This window comes from Acomys minous (assembly GCF_964271855.1).
Source record: "Acomys minous genome assembly, chromosome: 15".
NCBI classification, from domain to species: domain Eukaryota; kingdom Metazoa; phylum Chordata; class Mammalia; order Rodentia; family Muridae; genus Acomys; species Acomys minous.
In genome coordinates, this window is record NC_140497.1 from 30,736,717 (window position 1) to 30,761,847 (window position 25,131).

The following is a 25,131-nucleotide window of genomic DNA, read 5'->3' on the forward strand; positions in this document are numbered from 1 at the left end:
ACTATTGGAAAAAGAGATGTTCTGTCAATTAATTCAGCTGCTTGATTCTTTCCAAATTATATCAGATTATGTTTTCTATTTTTAAAGTTTTAATAAAATACTAGATGCAATGCTAACACTAATGTTTTATGATTTTTTTTTTTTTTTAAATTTTTGTTTTTTCTAGACAGGGTTTCTCTTTCTCTGTGTTAGCCTTGGCTGTCCTGGAGCTCACAGTGATCCGCCTGCCTCTGCTTCTTAAGTGCTGGGATTAAAAGGCGTACATCACCACGTCCAGCTGTTTTATTATTTCTTAATGCTTATAATTCATATAGTATCTTTTATCTCCTCTGTAAAAAAGTATATATTGAGATCCATTTTCCCCTCCTGTCATTGTTCACATTATTTTTGGGTTTTGCCTTTACTATTCTAAATATCCTTTAACTTTTTTGTTGTAGAAAGTAAAAACCCCTATTCTTACATTATGAATTTTAATTCAGATAGGTACACATGTTTTCATAATTGCAGTAATTGTAATAATTAAGCCTTATTCTTGTTTCCCATCTCTCTCTCTCTCTCGTGTGTGTGTGTGTGTGTGTGTGTGTGTTTATGTATATATGCTCAGAGTATTTCCTGTTTCCTGTGTCAATACCAAAGGATTTTCTTTTTGTGTTCTCAAGGAATAGTTAAAATATAAGATTTTTTTCTTTTTTCCCCTGGAAATGGGTAATGATTAGAACATTAGATACATCAAAGCTTTACCTTTCAGCTCAGTTCTACCCATCTGAGTGACCATCTTAGTACCTACAGCCTGTCCTAGTGGGCTAAGCTGCAGTTCTCTTTGTACAACCTCAGGGCACTCAAGGGAATTGTTGTTATCTCTTCTGTTTTCTTCTAGCCACTTTTCTTTTGTCTTCACTTAATCATTTTTATAGTTATTTTCTTTTCTTTGTAGTAGAATATTTTTAGAGAAAAATATTTGCTCTATCTTCCATCATGAAAAACAAATCCTCATTCTATGTTTTTTTGCCAAGGAATTTGAACTAAATTTAAATTTTTATATTGTGATCTTCTATGTAAAGTAAGAGCTTTTATGGAAGAGAATTTTAAAAGTAAATTTTAGTAAGTCTTATGAAACACTAATCATTATTCTTCTTTTCAGAAACAGTGGGATCCCAGAGGATATGAAATGTCTTCAGAGATTCATCTAACTCACTTACATAGTCAGTACATATATTTAAAAAAATAAAATAAAAAAGACACTAAATAAACATTTGTTTTGATCTGTATAAAATGTAAATTAGTTTAACACTGCATTTTTGATGGGTGTGCTAATTTCTGCCCATGGCAGTTTAAAAATCAGAATCTGAATACTGGACAGGTTCAAACCTTTACATACTATGGGATTTTTCTTTTTCTTTTATTACTGTTTTTCTTATGGTCTTGACCCCTACTCTTCATTGTGATGTTTGGTATGTTAACTTTAACATGTAGTTTTAAATAAAGTTTGAACTTATCTGTAAAGTATGCTTTTGGGAAATTTATTTGAATTCTATGCAGCAAATTGCTGTTTTATGTAACCTAACACTGAGCAGAGACAGTAGTGGTCAAGAATTGGAGAAATATTTATTCTAAAGGCTTGCTTTAGATCAGCCCTTCAAATAATGCAGTGTTGCTGCTGTTGGGCCTGATGCTAACAAAGCAAATTATAAAGTAACCAAGAATCTGTGCAGTGGTCTTCAAATGTTAGTAACCCAGACTGTGTGGAGTTTAGATGTTGTTAGTACATAAAGCTTAACCAAATTATCTATTAGATTAATATTTTCCAGAGTTGAAAATCCTTTATGTTGCTTCATTCTAAAAATTAAAAAAAAACAACCCAAGATTTATATAAACGTAGAGAGTATTTCTGTACAGACAAGTAGCATTCTAATTAATTTAAAATAAAAAAACTCAAGTAGGATAAATATAACTAAATTTATATAAACGAATAAGATTTTTAATGCCTAAGGACAAATATGCCTTTTGAGATGATAATTTAAAACCAAAGTCTAACAGTTGATTTTGAGTGTTCTGAGAGAGAGAACCTAGTTAACCAGGTGTTAAGAAAAATCTCTTGAGTTCTTCATCACCAAGTAAACCAACTTGTAAAGTGATTTGCCTTCTGATTTCATCTATACTTACCACCTCCCTGTGATTTGCTTATCTTAGAGCCAGTTAACCACGAATAAGTCAGTCTTAAAGAGTGGAGTAGTTGTTATTTCTAAGTATTCACTTAAACTTTTAAACAGTTGTCTAAAATACCCTATAAGAACTTGTTTGGTATTCCTTTAAAATTCTCACTTGTTGCTAGGCAGTGGTGATGCATGCCTTTAATCCCAGCACCTCAGGAGGGAGAGGCAGGCGGATCTCTGAGTTTGAGGCTAGCCTGAGTTGAGGCTACAGTTCTATTTCCAGGACCAATGCTATACAGAGAAACCCTGCCTCAAAAAACCAAATAAATAATTCTCACTTATGTGCTAGCTTAATATAAACATCCAGTCAGGGCTTAACAAATGATTATTTCCCTCTAAGGGCTTTAATTGTGTTGTTAATTTAAATTAAGACCATATATCTCAAACCTCATTAAAATTTATTTGGAGAATTACCAATCCAGACCCAAGGATTCTTATCAAGTTGGACTGACTTCAGGGACATTAGAACAATACTTTATATTATATATACAAACAAGTTATTTTCCAGACTCAAAGCAAGAAACTTCATTTTAATCCTCAAGCCAAGCCTTACATACTGCAATGCATTCTCCCTCTCTTTTCCTCTTTCTCTCTTTGCATGCATACAGAAGAACTGTATTTAATGTTAACTATTACCATGGTACCTGGGAACTTTATCAAACTAGTTTATTTGCCTTAGGTTATACCTGCTGTCTAGTCTGTTTTTTCATATTTTAGTTTTAAAATACCTAGAGATTGAGAACAGATAATGTATGTAATATGTTTTTCTAGTAAGTATTGCTCAGATGTAAATTAAGTATTCCTATGTGTCTTAATTTGTAAGTTAAAACATTGGTTAGTGATAGAGAGGGGGAAAAAATCCCAATAAGTAAGATACAACTCTGTGTAGTTAGAGATAATGCTACAATAAATAATTACCTGGGCTGTGGAGGTACTCTGTATTTTGTAACATTTACTTTGGGCAAATGCTTTTTCACTGTTAATAAATGTATATCCTACATATAACTGTGAATTGCATTCTTATTTAAATTGACATATCCTTGGTACTTTATAATTCATTCCAGAATTGTGTCCTATTTGGAAGTTTTTAATGTTAAAAAAATCAGGATATGAAGAATAATGACACTAACTATTGAAGGTGGCACTGGAGAGGATTTTTCTTGTGAAGAGCACATGCTTCATTATCTCTTGGTTGCACTGATTAAAAAAATATCTCTGATATATAAAGAACAGAATTTTTTGAGATTGAATCTTTCTTTCATGGCTTGAACATATCTAAGTTAAGTATGTGGTAAAGTCTGTGGATGTTAAGAGGAAGCATACCTTTTCAGATTTGTTCTAGAAGGGCATTTTTTGTTTGTTTTTGTTTTTTTTTTTGTAAACTCACCTGCCATTTCCTCCTAATAACTCATTTTCAGCTCAAGGCAGAGTAAAACAACTTTATGTTAGCTTGTCAAAGCAACTGGAGTTCTGTTCAACCTTGACCTTAAGGTCAGTAGACTTTTATCCTCATTGTTTTCCTGTTACTGAAGAAATTGGATTGAGTAGGACACTGTACAGAATGTGCTAATCAGATGGGGGCTCAAGAAGTAACCTGCAGTATTACCAAAATACCTGCCTGTTTCTTAAAAATGTGCATTTAATTGTTGTATTTATATAATATATACATTAAATTGTGACATTTATTCATGTGGATGCATGTGTACTATTGGGGACGTGGGGAGGTCAGAGGACGACCTGCAGGAGTCTGTTCTCTTCCATTAGGTAGGCCCCCGGGACTGAACTCAGGTCTTCAGCCTTGGCAGCAAGCACCTTTAACTACAGAGCCATGTCACTTGCCCAACAAATATATTTTTAGTGTTATGTCTTATTTGAGATTTCCCAGACTGTTAGGTTTTGGATTTTTAAGTGGTGGGATAGGACAAAGATCGTAATACATATTTTACACCAACTTCTTAGTGATGTATGTTTTTGCAGCAAAGATTAGATAGGACATCCATGATTTGCCAAGCCCTCTAAAGTCTATTTTTCTAGGCCATATATGGTGTGTGTGTGTGTGTGTGTGTGTGTGTGTGTGTGTGTGTACGTACTGTGAAATTAGTGAAGTAGCAGGCTGATAAAGGAGAAATTGTGCAAAGATGTCTGGACAGAGGAAAAGGTATGTTTGGAGTCTTAATGGATATTAAAGGCCTTTAATATTCTATTAGTTATCAGCAGATCTTCAGCTAATTTTCAATTGATTAAAAAAATCTCTCAGTAGAAAGCATGGTGTCAAATTGATTTTTAAAATAGAATTACGGGATAGAATGCATACAGCAGTTACCAGTGCCTGCTGCTCTTGAATAGGATCAGGGCTCAGTTCCTAGCACTCAAACTCGTCAACGTACAACCTGGGACTCTGATGCCCTCTTTTGGACTCTTGGCTTTTGCATGCACCTGGTACACATAATGCAGGTACACACATAGATCTAAAAATAAAATCTAAAAGGGAATTAAGTTCAAAAGGGTAATGACAGAAAAGTCACTAGAAAAAGTGAATGGATTTTACTAATATCCGCCCACATGATGTGCCCTTCATGATTTCAGAACGATGTTGATTCATATTTTTAAAATAGCCATTTAGGTATCAATAGCAGGTGGACAGCATGTCAAGAGTCAAATGTACTAGTAAAGGTAGAGAACTGACCGCTGGCTTTCCCACTGTGATCATGGCTGGTAAGAGTGTCTTAAATTGTAAGGAAAAAAAAAAAAGATAGCAAGTAGGTTTGGGCATGTTATCTCAGGGTAAATAAAGTCCTAGCATGCACAAAGTCCCATGAGCAACATCAGCTCTGCGAAAGGAAAGGCAGGCCTGAAAGGAAGGAGGAGGAGGAGGAAAAGAGGATGAACTAGACATTAATGAAGATAATTAAAATTGAATGAAAAGGGCTGTATTTCAGTTCTGTCAATTCCATCTATCAGAGGTAGACTAACAGTAAATAACTCAGTAATGTGACTCCCAGTATGTATAGACCAGAAGACAAAAGCCTCAAAGCCACTGCAATAAAAGGGGTACTAAAAGGTATTTTTTTAAAAAAAGCATATGTCCTTTTGTTTAGTTTTTTTTCTTTTATTGAATTTTTGTTTTGTTTTTTAAGTTTTTCAAAACAGTGTTTCTCTGTTAGTCCTGGCTGTCTTGGAATTAGCCCTTTTAAACCAAGCTGGCCTCAAATTCATAGGTCCTCCCAAGTGCTGGGATTAAAGGTGTGTGCCACCACCACAACCGGATGCAACACTACTTTTAAATACTTGACAAGGAAATGTTTATTAGTACACCCATGCATCTGAGTAAGCATCTGTGTGAGTAACACTACAACAGTCCAGAGGTATCTAGCTTTGGCTGAACTGCCAGCAAAGTTGAGAAACAGTTTAAAACTAGATTCCCAAACTTGGAGGAACTCTGAGAAAGTCATTGTTGAATACTTATTTTACAAAGGCAAATAATGAAACCACAGGACAGGTGTCTTCAGTCAGCCCACTGGTGAAGCAATCAGAATTCCAACATTTTCCAGCGTCTTTGCATGCTATGCCATGCATACAAAAATAAAATGTTGATGAAATGGCTCAGTGGGTAAGGGTGCTTGCCACCAAGCCTGATGACCTAAGTCTCCATCGCCCATATGATGGAGGAGAGGATGAGAGCCAGCGCCACACATTTGTCCCCTGACCAACATATGTGAAATAGCAATGCCTGTGCATATTAAATAAGTGTAATAGTGTTTGTAATACATGCAGAGGTAAACTGGAGGGGACATAGTGAAAAATTCATTATATTTCCTTTAAATTATGAAATACATAATATAAAAAGTATGAAGGAAAATTATATATTCAAAGGTACAGACTTTGCAAACATTCTGTTGGCACATATTATGCCCGAAATGTCTTATCAGCAATGTAGCTGAGGATGTCCTTGAACTCCTGACCCTCCCAAATCCTGGGATTATAGACATGTGCTATGAAACCTGACCTTAAGTTTTTAGGCACTGAATAAATTCAGGAGCATAATTAGGTGGCAATATTTTAAAATCACATTTATCATCTATGTACGTGTGTACATACCATGACACAAATGTTGAAGTCAGAGAACAACTTCATGCAGTCACTCTCTTTTACCATTTGGGGGCCTGGGATTAACTCAGGTCCTTAGTCAACCATCTCGGGGTGTTGGGTAGTAATTTAAACAAAACACCTTTATCTTTTGTTGCCAGAGGGTTGAACCCAAGGCCTCACACATACATGCTAGGCAAATACTTTACCACTGAGCTACACTACCAACCTATGTGGTAAATTTAAGGCAATATTTTACAATCATTCAAGAATGTTTCAGAAGATATGTGATAACCAATGGCTTTTCTTTCATTGCCAAATGAAAACACTTCTTGTCAATTAGTAATAGTTATGCCCTACTGCAGATGCATTTTTTTTTAATAGTCTGGGCCATTGGATTGGATGCCTCCATGTCAGCAGCACAGTGGTTTGGAGCTGAATTGACCAGGATCTAATGCCTCAGCACCTCTCACCCACTCATTTCTCAAAAGTGCTGTGACCTGAGCTCCATGGTATCTGGAACATAAACTCTTTTAAATGCTCCATAGGATTCATGTCAGTTAGATAGTGGTGCCATTTGCAGAAAGCAAGATCTTATACACCTGCTTGGTCTTGCTCAGCCTTTCTAGTCAGGTGTGACTTTGACCAGTAAGAATCAGGGAAAAAGGGGGTATGCCTGAAAGCTAGATATATTTATGTAGGTTTTCACTACATAAAAACCTAGATGATCAGGCCCCTTCGATCAACAGGGCAAGTGATTTACATCAGTTGATCAGTATCTCAAGGAGTAGCTGTAGCACAAGTGCAACATGAAGTCACAGGAACCATGAATGGTACAAGAGCTGACCCTGTTTGTAAGCTAACCATCTGCCCTGTCATACAGCCTGATGGTAGATGGCACTCCTGGGCAGAGTTAAGGACCTCTTAGTACTAGGAAGTATAAGCTGTCTAAGTCCCCTGAGGAGGTAATGGATAGGCCGAGTAGATGCTGTCGTCCACATGGCCTGGTGCTTCAATCTTAGGAAACTACCAGAAATACATGAAGAGCTACTTGAATAGTCATGTGTCTGCCTTTTGCCCTGTAGGGAGACAATCTTTATTATTCAAAGCAAGTCCTTACAGAATCTGATTTAAATTTTCACATGGTACATAGAAATACCGTGGAAAATTGCCCAAGCAAACCAGTCTGCTCTGTGGCAACTGGCTAGGAAATCCTGCTTTCCCAATTCAAGAGGGAGGACATCCCCAAAGGCTGACAAGTTGCTGTGTTGACAGCTCAGGGCCAGCCACACCCCTTAGTTTGCTAGTTAGGCCAGAGTACAGATGAGGATTTGCTGGCCACATTCAACAGCCACAGTTGTAACTCAGTGAGGGTAAGTAAATTTACACCAGCTAACAAGGATCACATACTGTTAGGATTCTAACAAGTGCACACGCTTTGTAATTCACCGACTTTAGAAGAAACCCGAAACTTGGTGTTTTTAATGTTGTTCTGTATCAGACACAGAGTAAGATTCTTGAATTCAGAATCCCTGAAATTAGGCACATGAGTCTTTAGAAGTGAAAAACATGTGCCCTCTTAGACAACACAGTTTGAAATCTCAAAAAAGGTTTCTGATCCCTATGGAAGCTGAAGAGTTTCGTAAGAACCAGCAGATGGCAGAACCAGAGTAATGGCACGCTCAGCCTGGTGGCTTGGGACACAGACGCTCGAGTAGAAACTCCCACATCAGGCCTGCTTGCTGTGCTACTTGTACTTATGAAGTACAGTGTCACGATAAAAGCCCAAGAGTTGGACACCTCTGGCTCAAATCCCAGCCCTGATCCCTCCTGTTAGTGACTGAGTAACGCAACCTTATTTTTATCACTGTTGAGTAGGCCTTCAAGCATAGCGGGTTTGTTGAGAAAACAAGCTGCTGCATGTAGAGCTGTTTCTGTTACAAAGCCTGGTACACAGTTCTGGGTATGTGCTACCTGTCCAACGTGAGATTTCCTAGAGCTCTATTTTATTTTCAGGAGAATACTATTTGTATGTATTTTTCTTTACATGTGTATGTATGTGTGCTACATGAGTGCCTGGTACTGGAGAAAGCCAGACGGCGTGTTGATCTCCTAAAACTGAAGATACAGTTAGTTAGTTGTAAGCCACTGGTTGGGTACTGGGTCATAAACCTGCCTTCTCTGCAAGAGCAGTAAGTGCTCTTTGTCATTAAGACATCTCTCCAGCCTCTTATTTTAATAGTTGTTGTGCTATTAAGGACAACCTAGGGCCTGATGAATTCTAGGTTGTGTGGGATTCCATTTCAAATTGTATTCCTAGACACCCAAGTTTTGGTACTCTGGAGACTGATGCAGGATGATGACAAGTGTGAGGCTAGAGGGCTCCAAGACATTCCTTCAAAACAACAACAACAAAAACCCCCAAATATTAAGCAGGTAAGTTATTTCCTATGTTTTGGATCCAACCAAAGTCCTAACATCCCTGACCATTAACCAAGGGAAATGACAACATTTTGGCTAACATCCTCCTAGCCATTGCTTTCTAATCTAACTCTAGTTGTTTGTAAGCCTCTGTATAAATAAGCTTGGGCTACATACACTATCTATAAGCTACTTTACCACTAAACAATGCTACCTAAAGTTTTAATGCCAGTTATTCCAAGTCACTGACTTACTACTAAGTAGCAGTGTGCTGCAATCAGAATGTCACACAGTACACCATCAAGGTTACCACACATCGCCAATGGATAATTTCTACCTCAGGGCATTCTTATGAGAGGGTCAAAATTGAAAGCTTTCTTTTTTCCATTAGTTGAATCTTATTCTATTTTAATAATTTTTGCTTTTGGATACTGCCCCTATGTGCAGTCTCTGGGGTAAAAGCAGCCTTTGCATACCTGCGAACTGGGTCGACACTACTGGGTTAAGAGGTAAGTATTAGTCATGACAGACTGTGACCATTTAAGTCATAAGTAACCTACTTGCATAACCCTTGTTTAATCTAGATATTATGTTCAGCTTGTATCTCTTGATAATAACCCCCCCACCCTCAAACCAACACAGGCACACACCCAGTCAGCATGCATGAGTGCTGACATGACTGACAGTGATTGTTTATTGAGCATCACAATACAACTGAGATTATACAAAATTAAATGGACAGTCTGGCACAAAATACATTTCACTGTTAATTGTGAAAGTTAGATAAACAAGTGCTGTTAGCATTTTTCATTATACTGGTAATAACTATACTGTATGAAAAGCTAAAAAATATGTTGATTAGAAGAAAAAATGAAAAAAACATTAAATGGATTATACATTTAAGAATTTAAAATAATGAGTTTGTGCTGAGTTCTTAAACTCTAATTTTTTCTTTTGTTATTTCGGGACAGGGTTTCTCTGTGTAGCCTTGGCTGTCCTGGTCTTTGTAGACCAGGCTGGCCTTGAACTCACAGAGATCTGTCTGCCTCTGCCTCCCTGAGTGCTAGGACTACAGGCGTGTGCCACTACGCCTGGCTGAATTCAAAGTTTTGAAGCCAGCAACTTCTGGCGTTAGTGGCAGATAGAATAATTAGGAAAGCGAGAACACTTAATGCTTTTAAAAAATACTGTTTGTATGATTATTTTTAACTCTCTAAAATGCTATTTCCAGAGTCAGAGGTTTATTTATTGCCCATTAAAATAAGCATCAAATGTCCATCTCATAGACTCCAGCTAAGCATAGTGAAATTGCATTGTTGTCACTAACAGTAGTGGTAAATAACATGCTGGTTCTAAGAGAGAACCAGGCGAAAAATGCTGGGCCACAGAAAAACACAAATCTGTAGATTAAAAAAAAAAAAAAAAAAAAAAGGTGAATCAACTTTTACATTAATCACACAGGGCACTGGATTAAACACCAGCAGAGAACCTTGATGTGTTCCATAGAGGTCAGGGTTACCCTTCCCCAGTGTCAACGTGAAATGAACTGGCAAATTCTCCATGGCATCCTGTAAAGAATTTACCTGTAAATTGAAGTGATAATGATGATACAAACAAGCAACAAAAACAGTCTATAAACTGTAAACACACTGAGGACAATCTCATTACTAAAAGACAACAGGCCTTGAGTCTTAGCCTATGGAAGGAGATCAGACTTCAGGTCTTGGCACGTCCCATAGGCTGGCTGATGTGTGCTCACCAGCCTATACAAGGGTCTGGGCAATCCCGCAGGTAACTTTCAAAGTGACTTTTGGTAACATCAATCAAGGTTGTGAATACAGTCAGCTGAAAAAAAAAGTTATTTTCATTTTAAAGATATTTTCAAGTCTGAGATTTTCTTGTACATATTACTACTTTTGTGCCCCCTCCCCCAAATAATTTGCTTTATAATGATATTTAATACTAACCAACCAGTGAGCGCTTTAAGATTCACATAACCCTCTTCAGTGTATAACTGGCAGATATGTAAGCCCAAGGATACACTATGGAGCACAACAATTTAGCTTTGGCTATGCTTACTCTCAACACATTTCCATTACAGAAAAAAAAAATATGTAGGCACACAGAGTAGAAAGCACACACCCAAACCCCATGCAATGCACCCCACCTTGAAGCCACATGGGAGACACTGCAAAGCAGCAATGGTAGCTTGACTGAGCTAAGTCAAGGAGGGCAGTTAGTTCCAAATGAATGCTAAAGGGAAGAGGGCTTTGTCTTGGCAGAGATAGTACAGGCCTTATTTTAAGGAGACTCAGGAAAGAGCAAAGAACATGGAATAGACAGGGCCACTGGATCCAGAAATGATCTCTGTACAAAGAATGACTATAAGCAAGTGGGCTGATGAGGTGTCTTGGTTACAGCTCACAGAAAGATAAAAAGATGTAATAAAGTTATGGAGAAACCCCACCCTGATAAGACATAGGGATCTACCTGAAAATGAGCCTTGCACTCCATTTAGTCAAGCTTTGGTTGTTAGCTGAACATTAAATTGCGTGATTTCTGACACACAGGGCTAAGTCAAAACTAGACTTAGTCCAATGCCATAGAAGTAAAACTGGAACAACACTGACAACGTTGCCAAGTGAGCAGCATCCTTATTGTATTCCTAAAGTTGTGGTGTCAGGCACACAAAAATTGTTTGTTTGTTTGTTTGTTTTTTCAAATATCAGACCTTAAAGCTGAGTGAGGTGGTGCCTGTCTGAGGCCAGCCTGGGCTACAAAGTCAGTTCAAAGCTTGACTTGGGGACACAGTCTCCTGAGGCCCTGTCTCAGAAAATGAATCAATAAATAACTAAGTAATAACCCTGGAGTCGGACATAGCTAATAGGCTTAAAATGATCAAAGGTAACAGAAAAAGACAAATCATACAAGCAAATTCTTTCCTGAAAGCAGTATTATGTGTGTATATATAAATACCTTGTTGAGGACAGGTTTTGTTGATAAGACATCATAGATGGTTGCAAATGAGAGATTCTAAGACACAAAAAAACAATTGTGTTCAGTAAGTTAAATAAAGCCCTTTAGTAGCCTTTACCCATATGGGTGGGTCATCAACGACTAAAACATTTTCCAGTCTTCCAAAAGCACCTCCGTTGGAGTCACTGCTAGAAACAGTTGACAGTTTAATATATCACATTTTTCTCTCTCCTCCTCCTCCTTCAGTTCTGAAATTTTCTTATTTAACTTCATAGAATGGTGTGTAGCACTAGTGTAAGGAAGGAAAATTACAGCATAATTTGCTCCTTAATAGCAAAAGTTCTGTAAGGTGTGTCTAGAGATACTCAGTAATAGGTTTACAATATCTTCAAGATCAAAGAAAAACACTAGAACTAAGACAATCCTTAGTGGGACAGTGTCTCTCGGTATATAACAATGCGAATGTACCTTCTGTGTCGTGCGATTTAGACACATCTTTGCAGGTGTTCTGCGGTCATCAATGAACAAGGTGTTTTTCCACCGGTCATAGTTGGTTTGTACCACATACCATCTGCCATGCTTAGGATCGAGTCTAGATACAAAAAGAGAGATTCCCTCTTAAGGCTTTACATTTGCTTGGGCTCTTGTTTTTACTTATTTTGCTTTATCAAATGCACTCACTCATATACATCCAAAGACTGTTTTCTGCCTCGTGTAATCACACAACCTTCCCCAGACTGGTTGCCTCCCAGGATAAAATATGCTGGTGCCATTATCTTGGTCTTGGTCAGTGTATTCTTGGCTTCTTCATAACTACAAAAAAAATTTTTTTTAAGTAAGCATTTTTATTTGATTTTGAATGATGTGTTTTAGTTGTAGGAACTAAAGAGAAACAGGTATCTGAGGCCCCTTAAGTTTATTTAACTGAATGTGGATACTCAGACACACACACACCAACAGTTTTTGAATGTGCAATGACCGTAGATTAGTTCTAAACCACATAAATATCAACTGAATTGGAGGTGTTTCTGGGAGTGACCTCCTGAGCTGCATGTGCAACTTCCTTGTAGCCTTGGTTCTGAATGTGCACTTTGCACTGCTCTGGCCAACACCTCAGCTCACACTCAGGACAGCAGGTGGAATTAAAGCACTGTTAATGAATTACTATACCTCCTAGATTTTCTGTTCATATACAAACAATGGTTTAATTATGGAAACAAAACCTTTTAATATTTTTCTGTTATTCCCCAATGGTAAGTATAAAACTAGTTTATCTTGGGTTGAATTACATTAGAACTTTTAAAATTATTATCATGTGTGCCTGAGTATGCGTATGTGTGCCACATGGGTCAGGAGCCACAGAATAGGGCATCAGAGCCCACTGACCTGGAGTTGTAGGTGCTTGTGAGCAGACATATGGGTGGTGGAAACTAAGGCTGGGGCCTCTACAAGAACAGCAAGTTATTTTTAACCACTGAGCCACTGCTCTAGCCTCTAGTTTTAAAAATTACTATTTGAATTGTTGGTGAGTTTCATAAAATTTGTGACATGAAATTTGACTAGGGATGATGATAGAACTAACAAAACAGCACTATGAACATTAACAATCAACTCTGAAAAAGGAGGATGCTGTGGTAACAAATATTCAGTCAGGATTTAATTAAAGGTATATCCATGTCATTAGTGTGCACATTAGCTTTTGTCTTTAATGAATGGTAAAAGTTCTATGTATACCAAAGAATTGTTTTAAAGTAAATTTCTTTACAGTAAATGTTTGATCTGCATACATATTTTATAGACCTATATACTTGGAGTCAAATAAAGCATATTTAGACAAAAAGGAGCTGAATGGGGAAGTTGAGGATGCTACTGGCTGAGCAACAGGCTTTTGAAGGAGGCTAAGAAGCAATGATACTGGAATCCATAATCTTTATGTGGGAATTCTAGGAGCACCTCTAATCTGAAGCTCTCAGGAGTCACGCTCTAGGCCTTTATTCAACAACAAAAGACAGCGCAATACAGTTACAGTGCTGGGGCAGAAGCTCAGCTGGCAGAGTACTTGCATAAAACCCTGGGTTCATTTTACAGCACCACATAAACTGGGCATGTTAATCCTAGCACAGGGAAACGGAGGCCCAAGGATCAGGAATAGTTCAAGGTCATCATTGGCTACATAGTGAGTTTGAGACCATCTCAGAATATATTAGATTCTGCATCAAGAAAACAAAAGCGTGTGCATGCACACACACACACACACACACACTGACTGTGAAGGACATTAAGACGAGCTGGAGTAGAAACTGGTCTTGGTGGTACATTTCTGTAATTCCAGCACTCAGGGAGGCAGGGGCCATCGGATCTCTTTGAGTTTGAAGCCAGTATAGTCTACAAAGCGAGTCCAGGACAGCTACGCCTACACAGAGAAACCCTGTCTGGGGTAGGGGGTAGTGGAGTGGATAATCAAGGAAGATAACCAACTTCTATTCCCTGGAAAGTGTTAAAAAGTAAGATCAGGGGCTGGAGAGACGGCTCAGAGGTTAAGAGCACTGGCTGCTCTTCCAAAGGTCCTGAGTTCAATTCCCAGCAACCACATGGTGGCTCACAGTCATCTGCAATGAGATCTGGTGTCTTCTTCTGGTGTGCATGCACACATGTAGGCAAAATACTGTATATATAATAAATAATATTTTTTTAAAAAAAGATCGATACTCATTTAGTCCAAGTCATGTGGGCATAGTATGTGCTAAAGAATTCATTATTATTTCAGCACATCAACAGACTATAACTTCTACATTAATATGTACTACATTTTATGAATTTTCCCCCCATGGCAAGAAACAATGTATCTATATAAAGATTTTACTGTATAACATTTCCTATGCACATGGTATAAATTTTTTTTCTAACAAAAGAAATTTAGGTATCTTTCCTAGTGTCAGTATCTCTAATAATTTTAAATAATTGAATTAATTGCTTTGTTATGAGAGCATAGGGATGATTCAGCTGGGCATGGTGGCGCACGCCTTTAAGCCCAGCACTTGGGAGGCAGAGGCAGGTGATCACTGAGTTCGACCAGCCTGGTCTACAAAGCAAGTCCACGACAGCCAAGGCTAGACAGAGAAACCCTGTCTCCAAAAACCAAAACCAAAACCAAACAAAACAAAAACCAGGAATGATTCCATGTGAATGTCAAAGAATCATCTAAGAAATATCACAACAGTTCTTCAGTGGATGTGAAGCAGGGGCTTGGCAAGGATTTCTATACTTTAATGAATTATTTAACAGGGATATTTAATAATAAAGCAACAAATCACCTTGTACTATTTTCCAGAACTGATCTGGTGATAAACCCTACCCATTGGGCATCTTTCTTTACCAGAATCCATTCAAGGATACCTGGAAGAGAGGAAATGCAGACAGTGTCACAGGAGTGAGAGGAGGTTAGATTATTGCCCTCCCGTACAAAGACTGAGATTCCCATTGCATTTCCAGACATTCCACTCACCCAGAAAACCGCCATTTACATCGAAACGTTCATTTAGTGTAAGACTAAACAGTCCCTGAAAAAAAAGACAAAGCAACGCAGTCAGAAATGTCAATGTGCTCTTAAAGGCTCCATCTCTGTACCAGAAAGATCTGAACTGGGTACTGGGTAGTATGATACGAGATAGGAAATTAATGGCCACATGTTTTGTAAAAAAAAAAAATGAAATAGAGCGTGGTGGCACACGCCTGTAATCCCAGCACTTGGGAGGCAGAGGAAGGCGGAGCTCTGTGAGTTCAATTCCAGCCTGGTCTACAATGCAAATCCAGGATAGCTAAGGTTACATCGAGAAACCCTGTCTTGAAAAACAAAAATGAGGAGCAAAATGTCATGAACTCATCATGTTTGACTTCTGTTTTTACTTCAAGACTTTGACAGCCAGCCATATGCTCTTTATCTTCAAGTGGACACAGAAACCATTATTTTTTTCTACTTTTCTGTGTCATGGCATCTCATACTGATGAAAGCGCTAAGGACAAGGGAATAAAGTGGGCCTCAAATTCTTTGTCTGAAACGGTGTTTTCATTATGCAGACCAGACCGGCCTTGAACTCACTGGGATCTGCCTCCAGAGAGTTAGGATTGAAGGAGTATGCCATCATGCCTACCTTCATATTCTTTATATCCTAACTTTATTAGACTTGCAGACAGTAAAATCAGGACACAAAGCTGCTTATCAAAGCCGTATAACATATTTCTTACTGGTTTGAATCCTGTCAATGTGCCCACATAGCCAGCAAAGCTTGTAGACTTGAAAACAGTCTTATTGTTTCTTTGGAAGTCCAAGTTGACTGTTAAAGGCTTTAATTCCTCCGTAACAACCCAAGTGTTGTTGTTTATATTCCACCTAAAAAAAAAAAAAAAAAGACAAATGTTGGTGACATTAAAGACAAAGATGAAGGTGAAAGTCAGGCATTACTTGGATAATGTGTATTTGTGACTAGGTCTTGCTATGGAATCCAAGATGGCGTCAAACTTATAATCCTCCTGCCTCAACCTTCCAAGGGCTGAAATTATAGGGCTGAGATACAATGTCAGGTTTATAGGTGCTTTCTCTGCTTGGTCACGTGGCATCAACCCTTAACAAGACCTTTATGAGTGTGTGATAGTTTGGATCTAAAATGTACATCAAAGGCTCATGGGGCTAAAGGCCTGGTCCTCAGTGCACCAATGTTCAGAAGTAAGGTTCTGGGAAGATCTTATAGTAATCCACTAATGGGTTAATAATCTGAGAGTATTGGGAGATGATGCTGATTTAGGAAGAGAGACATATATGAAGAAAGCAGGATATATACCCTTGGGGGCTACACTATCTTTAATGGATTCCTCACTTGAAGAGGTGAACAGCCTCCTCTGACACCTGCTCCCACCAGCATGATGCTGCCTTACTAGCCTTAAAAATAGAAAAGTCCTCCTGTGCTCTGCCTCCATCCACGGTCTAGTGGGGGCAATCCCTGAAGGCCTGCTGCATGCCCTAAGTGAGGAGCCCACAGGGTACTCTGTGCTCTGCCCCCACGCCCTGGGGTGTAACAGCGGCTCAGCCGCCATCCTCATCCCCCAAGTCATCTACAGACGGCAGGAGGAGGAGGGTGGTTCTCCATCCCACATCCACATGAGGGTGGGAAGGGGGCAGGATGACCCTGGGCGGTCCAGGACTGTACCAGCCAGAGATACCGCAGAGAGGCCCTAGCTGGTCCCTTACCTATGACCCAGCCATGAAACCACCCAAGTAGTGGAGCCAGGACGTAAGTTATTGTTCACACTAAGGAATCACGTTCCCCGTGTGCATTTTAAGCAAAGGAACCGTCTCAGGTTGTGTGGGAATAAAACTTGTTTGAAAATTTGAAGGAAAAAAAAAAAAAAAAGAGAAAAGTCCATGGACTGAAACCTCTGAACTGTGAGCCAGAATAAACTTTTATTCATCCAAAACAGGGTGGTTCCATCCCCTTTCTAGGTATAAAACTTGAGGCCCAGACAAGCTGATTAACTCTGGTCACATAAATAGTGAGAGCCCGACTCAAATAAGATCTCTAATTATAGAGCCATCATTTTTTGGTTTTTTTGGAAAGGTCAAGGTGACATATTTCTTTAAGCAGTAAACGAAAATAAGCATCTATGTCCATCAAGCATGGCTTCAATTTCTGTTCATTAGGTGCAACTTCTGAGATACGACTGCTACGTTACTTTAACAGTGTGCCTGCCCTTTTAACACTACAGAATCCAGTCATCTTCCACACATGAGGCAGTACACTCTATACTTCTCATGGAATGAAAGGATGTCAGGTTGCTTACTTACCCAAGAAATATTCCAAAATCCATGTTTCTTCCATGTAGTAAATGGCCTAATAGGAAGGAAGTGACAGAGACATGTATCCACAGTTTAAAAGTACAATGGATTCTTAATCACAGATGGACACAGGCAGATATAAATGTTCACAACTGTTTTACCTAGAAATATATAATAATTAAGAAGTCTGGCAGACAAAAAAAAAAGCCTTAGCAAATTCAAACTGGTATTACTATTACATTGGGACAGTATCTGACATATGAGATCAGTGGACTCCTGATAAGAACAGATATGGAAACAAATCAATGGTTATTCCTTGGGGATACCTTGGGGATATTCCTTGGGGAGCTACAAAGCAGTTCAACTAGGACAAAGTGATCTTAACCTCTATCAATGTGACTTGCTTGCCACTTACAGACGGACATCTCAAGAATTAAATGTAGGTCAAAAGTCAGAGTAAATGAAGGGCAAGTCACTTTGTGCCATGGATCTTGGGGACCAGCCAGGAAAATAAAGGAAAGTGGGGGCTCTCATACACAGTGCTTGTTGGCTGGGAAATATTGAGTGAGTGTTTGTATTGGGTCTCAGAAAAACATTTGCCACATTTGTCACTGCCTCTGCTGGTTTGAAAATAAGAATAGCCCCTCAGTCCCATGTATTTGGATGCTTAGTCATCAGGGAGTGGCACTATTTGAGAAGTTGGAGGACGTATGTCACTGGGGTGGCCTTTAAGTTTTCAAAAACCTAAAACCCCACACCAGGCCCAGATCTCATCTCATCTCTCCCTCTCCCTCCCCGCTCTCTCTCTGCCTGGGGATCGTGTAAAGGTCTCTGCTGCTGCTGCTTCAGCACTATGCCTTCCTGAGATCAACTAAGCCTCTGAAACTGGAAGCAAGCCCCCAATGAAATGTTTATTTTATAAAAGAGTTGCCTTGGTCATGTGTCTCTTCACAGTAACAGAATAGTGGCTATGACAGTGTCTATGCAAGGTAACAAAGGACCTCTGTAAGGACTTCCACTAAATTATACGGAAGGGGATAATGAATATACAGGAAGCAAGAATGTTTATCTGAGGCTGGAGAGATGACTTAGTGGTTAAGAGACTGTGCTGCTCTTGTTGACGGCATAGGTTCAGTTCCCAGCACCCACATATCAATTTAGAACTGTAACTGCAGTGGTGAAGGATCAGATGTCCTCTGATACAGCTCTAGGGCACCAGACATGCGTGTGGTGCACACACAATACATGCAGGCACACACTGATCCACATAAAATGAATCTTTTAAAAGATGTTTTCTCATCTTTCCACATGTTTCATTTAAAGTTTAATAAGCATTACAGTAGTCTTAAAATAAGGCTAATTTTCAATGTACTTATAAAAATTTACCAGGATATATTTAAACGACATATAACATACAATTTACACAGCAAGCATAGTTAGTAAATATTCTGATTTTACTCTTAAAAAAAATTTACACTGTGCTTGGCACTGCCAAGCACCCTTAGCAAAGATTACCTTTTTCATCTTCAGTTATTATTGATGTACACATAGTAAACAATTCATAGAAAATGTTGAATGAAATAATCTCTCCTGTGGAGAAAGGGGAAGTTTTTGGTTAGTGTTAACAGTCATGACAGTATAAGGAAATGCTATTTAGCTTTTAATCTAAAAGTGGATAGCATGCTTTTCTCTCTCATGTTAAATGTTAACACACTGTGCTTAACTATATTTTTACCTCAATCTATTTTATTTTTTTAAAATTTTCAGTTTATTTATGTTTTGGTAAATCTCACTCTTATCATGAACTATTAATCCATTTTTCTGTAAAGTTACTTATATTTGGTAATTTGGTAATTACTTGTAACACCACCTGATATAATAAGACTTTCTTCCTCATGTAGATGACAAGTATATATTTCCAGTATGTTATCATTTTAAATTGTTTTTCAGTTAGAATTTTTTTTCAACAGAATTTCTCTGTGTAGCCTGGCTAGACCAAGCTAGCGTGAACTCAGAGACCTACCTCCTCTCCCTTGAGTGCTGGGAGTAAAGGTGTGTGCCACCACTATCTGTATTTACTTATATGTGTAAGTTTGCCATGGTGCACATGTGATGAGAAGAAAAATGTGGGTCTCAGGAATCTAAAACTCAGGTTGTAAGGCTTAGCAACAAGCTCCTTTACTTGATCCATCTTGCCACCCCTTAAAAAGAATCATTTAGTGAAGCAAAACAAACAAACAAAAGCACTAGCCAATGTCCTTGAGAAATAACAGAAATGTTTTATTAATTCATTTGGGGAAAGTACTACTGGTTACATAACATGGCGACTCTATTGCTTTCATAAATGATACAAACTGAAACTAAAAACTTTTGAGCACTGGGCAAGTCTGTGCATTCCCAGGAATCCCATTAACCCTAAGTAGGAGCAGGATCCTGAATGAAGGCCAGCCTGCCTACACAGCAGTGAATATTTGCCTTAAAAAGGGAGCAGGGGAAGGCGTGGTGGTGCACTCCTTTAATCCCACAACTTGGGAGGCAGAGGCAGATGGATCACTGTGAGTTCTAGGCCAGCCTGGTCTACAAAGTGAGTTCAGGACAGCGAATATAACACAGAGAAACCTTGTTTAAAAACAAAAACAAAAACAAAACCTTTCCTCCCCAAATTAAAAAAAAAAAATGCCCTTGAGAAATCAATACCTAAACAAAGGTTGACATTAAGGTATATTTAAGGATTTATTAATGTCATTCAAAACATTAACTGTCAGGATGACAGAAGGATTCTAAAAACTATGAAATGCAGAAGAACAAATAGCGAGGAAAATGCTGAAGGAAGGAAGGCTCAGGTGAACAATTACACTGCTAAAATGAACTGTGAAGCGTTAGTGACTGAGGTAGCATGAGATTGACACGAGATTATGAAAGTTCCCAAACAGAACCAGATACATACAGCCACCTGACATAGACCAAAGATGCCCTTTTGATATATGGAGGGAAAGATAACCAGGTTAAGCAAATGGTGCTTCATCAATTAGAAATAGATGAAGAAACTTTGGTGTCTTTCTCTTCTCCAAAATCGAGGAATATAAAAAGAAAAAAATCAATAAGTCAGCAACTCAGCAGGAAAATGCAGTGTTAAGGAGAGAAAATTTAATTTCTTATGTTATGCTGTCCATAAATCTGTTTGTTTTAGGAAACTGTCTTGCAGAATTTATAAGGCTATGTACACAGTTAGTTACCCTGTGACTCGAAAGTTTGGTTCAAGAAAAACAAATGTATCATTAAAAATATGCAACAGTGTATGCCCACATACATCAATAACATCCCATTGTTAATAAGCAAAATCTGAAAACAACCCAGAGAGTCAACAACCTGTAATGACAGGCTTAAGAAAGTACCACAATACAAATTCCCAGTTTTGTTTTAACATGGTGAAGGCGGAACAGGGTTATTTGTAGAGGCAGCATTGTATCTGAGGCATTTTGGAGGGCTGGAATTTTCTTCACTTTTTCTGAGTGAGACGTGCATGTGTGGATGTCTGTGTAAACCTTCAATGAGCTTTTACACTTAGGGTTTGTGTGTCTCATTGTATATGCTACTCAGACTTCAACAGAAGTATGTCACAACATTTTATTAAATGTTTTAATCATTGCAAGGTGAACTTTACCTAAAGGAATCCCAGTAACATCTGCAATTCCCTTCATTTCTTCATCAAAAGGGCTAGGTATGTTGCCAAGTAGACGAGGCTGAAAAGAAAGAAATCAGTGACCACTGAACTTAAATACGTGCTTGGTAATAATCTGGTTCTCTTACTGTAACTCTCTAAGACACTATTACCCTAACAGGTAGTAAGTCACTTGTAAAGCATTTATAGCATGCATTTCTAAAAGATTCTATATAATGCCCTGTGTTGGATTCCTACTAAAACATGTGACTCTTAGATTCTGTTTTCCTCCTGTCCAGTACCCAGAGAAAAAGGAACTGGAATCATTTTACCTGCATGACTTAAAGTGCCCCACTGTCTAGATCAATGTAACGAGCAAAGTTCTGCTCATTCACTCTTCAGCGCCTGGCAACACTCAGCAACAACACACAGTGTTCTACCACTTCACAAAACTGTCTGTCACAGGCTGGAGAGGTGGCTCAGTGGTTAAGAGCACCGTCTGCTCTTCCAGAGGTCCTGAGTTCAATTCCCAGCAACCACATGGTGGCTCACAGCCATCTATAATGAGATCTGGTTCCCTCTTTTGGTGTGCAGGTGTACATGCAGGCAGAAGACTATATATGTAATAAATAAATCTTAAAAACAAAAACAAAAACAAAAGCCTGTTTGCCACTGGTAATGGTTGGTCCTAAGTTGCATCAGTTGCATTCAATAAGCAAACAACAGGTGAGAAAATTCAGTGATGGACAGTGACCTTATTCTCAACCTCAACTAAGCACAAATGCTGGGAGCACAATTTACATTCTCTCACTAAGACAATGTCTTTAAAAAGTCTGTTTTCACTTTTTATTTGCTTATGTATTTTGTGTATGGGGTATATTTATACATTTGTCATAGGGCATGTGTAGAGGTCAGAGGACAACTTGCAGGTGTTGGTTTGTTCCTTCCACCATGAAGGTTCTGGTGATGGTTCTCAGGTCATCAGGCTTGGCACTGAGCCACCTTGCTGCCCCAATATCCTATTTTCACTGTCTGCATAAGGTGACCTCACTAAGCCTATTGTTCATTTCCCTGTGGATTCAAAGCACTGGGAGTGAAATGTTCCAGTTTCACAAATACGATGTAACGAACGAATGTTAAGCATGACACTTTTCAGACAGTGATATGCCATTTAGTCCTCACAGCCATCATAGGAAGTATGTACTATTAGTAAATATTATCCTTCTAAATCAGAAAACTAAAGTTTCCTAAGTGCATGACTGATGCATCCTTAAAATGCAGTGATGCTGGGCTCCAAATCAAACCAAAACCTGCAGTGCTGCCTCCCTCCTGACATTCAGATTCGACGGGGATTTAGGAACTGGTGCATTTAAGGACTCATTCCCCTTTTGTTCCTACCAACTTTTATTCTGGGTAAATGTTACATTTAACGTATGTGAAAACTTTGGTAAAGAGGTGAGAACATAGACATGTCACAATAGGCTTGCTGGCTGGTAAGGGTGAAGGGAGGAGGAGCTGCTTTGCTCATCCAGACTCCGGGACAATGGTTCTCAACCAGGGCAGTTCTGTCCTTGAGGAGTAGGCAATGCTCGGTAAAAGTTTTGGTTGTTAGAACTGAAAGAGAAAGCATCCCAGCCCTTAGAAAGCAAAGGCAGGCATAGCTCTCTGAGTCTGAGGCCACTCTGGTTTACATAGTAAATTCCAGGACAGCCAGAGCTACAACAAAAATAACAAAAGCAAAGCAAGCAGTAGGTAGAGCCCACACTTGCAGCTAAAAAAAGTATTCAATCCTAAAACCATTAGTTCCCCAAATCTGCTCTAAAACCTTCCAATTTCTTCATGACCTGCACCTGCAGCAGCATCTGAAAGATAATCAGGACACCTTGGGAGGTTTGGGGCCAGTCCTAGACCATGGTTCATTTACACAACCTAAATGTAAAGGGCATTGGGGAATGGAGTGGTCTTCCTGCAGGGATTAAATCTAGGGCTTTTGACATCTAACCATGATGCTCTAAGTGGGGGGGCGGGGGGCAAGGGGGGCGGGAGGGGAGGGCCCAGGCTTTCAGTAGTATATCTGTATACCTAACTAGAGGAGAAAGAAACCCATGCTCCTGATGAAATCTGTATTTTCCCATTGCTTTGTGAAGATGCCCACAAATTAACTTCTAAAGCCTGCCGTGCTCTGTGTTTCATGACTTTTAAGAACCCAATCCCTAGAATTAAAAGTTCTCTGAGTTTTACAGTGCTTACGAGAAAAAAATGTAAATATCCCTAAAGTTCTAGAGAAAAGGTCAATGATTTCTTAAACAAATTCCATGCATAATTTTTGCTATTGAGAACAGATTGTTTTCCTGTAATATAGCCTGATTATAGTCTCCCCTGCCTCTGCTCCTTCCAGTTTCTCTGCACTTCCCCCACCCCTACAGAACCACTCTGTTTCTGTCTCTCGTTAGAAAAGAACAGGCGTCTAAAAGATAACAAACATAACAAAATAAAATACGATAAAGATGAATCAAAAACTATCATATTGAAGTTGGACATGGCAGCCCAAGAGGGGGAAAAGAGTCCCAAGGTTAGGCAAGAGTCAGACCCACTGGTTCTTATAGTCCGGAGTCCCAAAAAATACTAAGCCAACAGCTGTAACATATACACAGAAGACCTGATGTAGACCTATCTAGGCCTGTGCTTGCTGCTTTAATTTCTCTGTACTCAGGTACAGTTTTTTTAATTCTCTATATACCTGTGTTTATATGTGTGTCATTAAAATTGATTGTGGAAAATATTTCTTACCAACTTTTGATCCACCATCTGCATTAATTTTCCACTTGGCACAAATGCATTTGCTAAATTCGTCATAGAATTTACTATAGTCCTCACCTAAAAAATAAACAAAACACTATAAAGGAATAAAGTACTGAAATTTAAGATTAGTATTAGTATCATAAAAACAAATGTAGACTTTCTGACTTAATCAAAATATATAACAAAATGGTACAACTTGAAAGTATTTCCAATGAATATAAGAACACAGTTTTCTCTTTAAAGTAGCACTACTTCTTAATCATTTCGATAAAGGGAAAGACAAATTCTAGCCCCCAAAACCACAAAAAGCTACAGGGAAATGACATATTCTCCTCTTATCAGTTGCTATATATGGAAGAAGAGTATCAAATATAAACCTTTAAACTTTCAGAAGTAATTTTTTAAAGATTTATTTATTCTTATACATATGAGTATTAGCACTTATGTATATGGTACCACACGCATGCCTGATGCCCAACAAGGCCAAGATGGTATCAAAGTCCCTTGAACTAGAGTTAGAGGTGACTGCGATCCACCTTATGGTGCTGTGAACTGATCTTGGGTGCCCTTAAGTGCTCTCAAATGACAAGCTATCTCTCTAGCCCTCTTAGTGGTATTTTTGAGACAGGGTCTCACAATAGCCAAGGCTGCCCTGAAACTTATTACGTAGTAGACCAGGCTGGCCTCTAAACTCCTAATACCTGTCCTGCCAGTCTTCCCAAGTACTCGGATAATGGGAGTGGGCTTCCATATCCAATTTATAAAGCGTTTTTAAAAGCAGAACTATATTCTATAAAGTCAGAACAAGAAGAGTTAACAAATAACATACCATTGGTGCCTTGTGAGTCATTAATTCATGCCATCTTTTGTAGGGTGGTAAGTCAAGATCTATGGTGTACCATTGAACTGGTCCTCTATAACTGCAATGAGAGGACCATCTTGAAATATAGAAAGTGACTTTAAGAGGAGAGTTATAGAGCTGAAAGGATGGACTAGACACATAGTCATAGCAACAGTATAGAAGTTGGTTACTCAAAGCAAAATCTGTAAAGTTTTGCATTACAATTTGAAGTAGACTCAGAAATCACAGGATAGAATTATATATTCTGAGCCAGCCATAGTAATCACAGGACTCAGGATAC

The 25,131-nt window shown here is 38.7% G+C and overlaps 2 protein-coding genes across 5 annotated transcripts in view; one reads left to right on the forward strand and one right to left on the reverse strand.

Moving 5' to 3' along the window:
- Positions 1-1,503, forward strand: part of PCM1 (pericentriolar material 1) — a 92,853-nt gene extending 91,350 nt beyond the window's left edge. For all 4 annotated transcript variants that reach the window (XM_084759332.1, XM_084759334.1, XM_084759333.1 and 1 more), the window contains one exon: positions 1,142-1,503. In XM_084759332.1, coding sequence (XP_084615458.1) covers positions 1,142-1,167 — 26 coding nt within the window. In that variant the 3' untranslated portion in view covers positions 1,168-1,503. The remainder of the gene's footprint in view (positions 1-1,141) is intronic.
- A 7,893-nt stretch (positions 1,504-9,396) lies between these two features.
- The window catches only part of ASAH1 (N-acylsphingosine amidohydrolase 1), a 36,636-nt gene continuing 20,901 nt past the window's right edge, over positions 9,397-25,131 (reverse strand). The window contains exons 3-14 of the mRNA XM_084759335.1: positions 24,819-24,909; positions 23,978-24,064; positions 21,191-21,269; positions 19,042-19,116; positions 17,536-17,581; positions 15,942-16,086; positions 15,202-15,256; positions 15,011-15,092; positions 12,378-12,509; positions 12,165-12,288; positions 11,697-11,753; positions 9,397-10,565 (exon numbers count right to left, since the gene is read on the reverse strand). Coding sequence (XP_084615461.1) covers positions 10,476-10,565; positions 11,697-11,753; positions 12,165-12,288; positions 12,378-12,509; positions 15,011-15,092; positions 15,202-15,256; positions 15,942-16,086; positions 17,536-17,581; positions 19,042-19,116; positions 21,191-21,269; positions 23,978-24,064; positions 24,819-24,909 — 1,063 coding nt within the window. The 3' untranslated portion in view covers positions 9,397-10,475. The remainder of the gene's footprint in view (positions 10,566-11,696; positions 11,754-12,164; positions 12,289-12,377; positions 12,510-15,010; positions 15,093-15,201; positions 15,257-15,941; positions 16,087-17,535; positions 17,582-19,041; positions 19,117-21,190; positions 21,270-23,977; positions 24,065-24,818; positions 24,910-25,131) is intronic.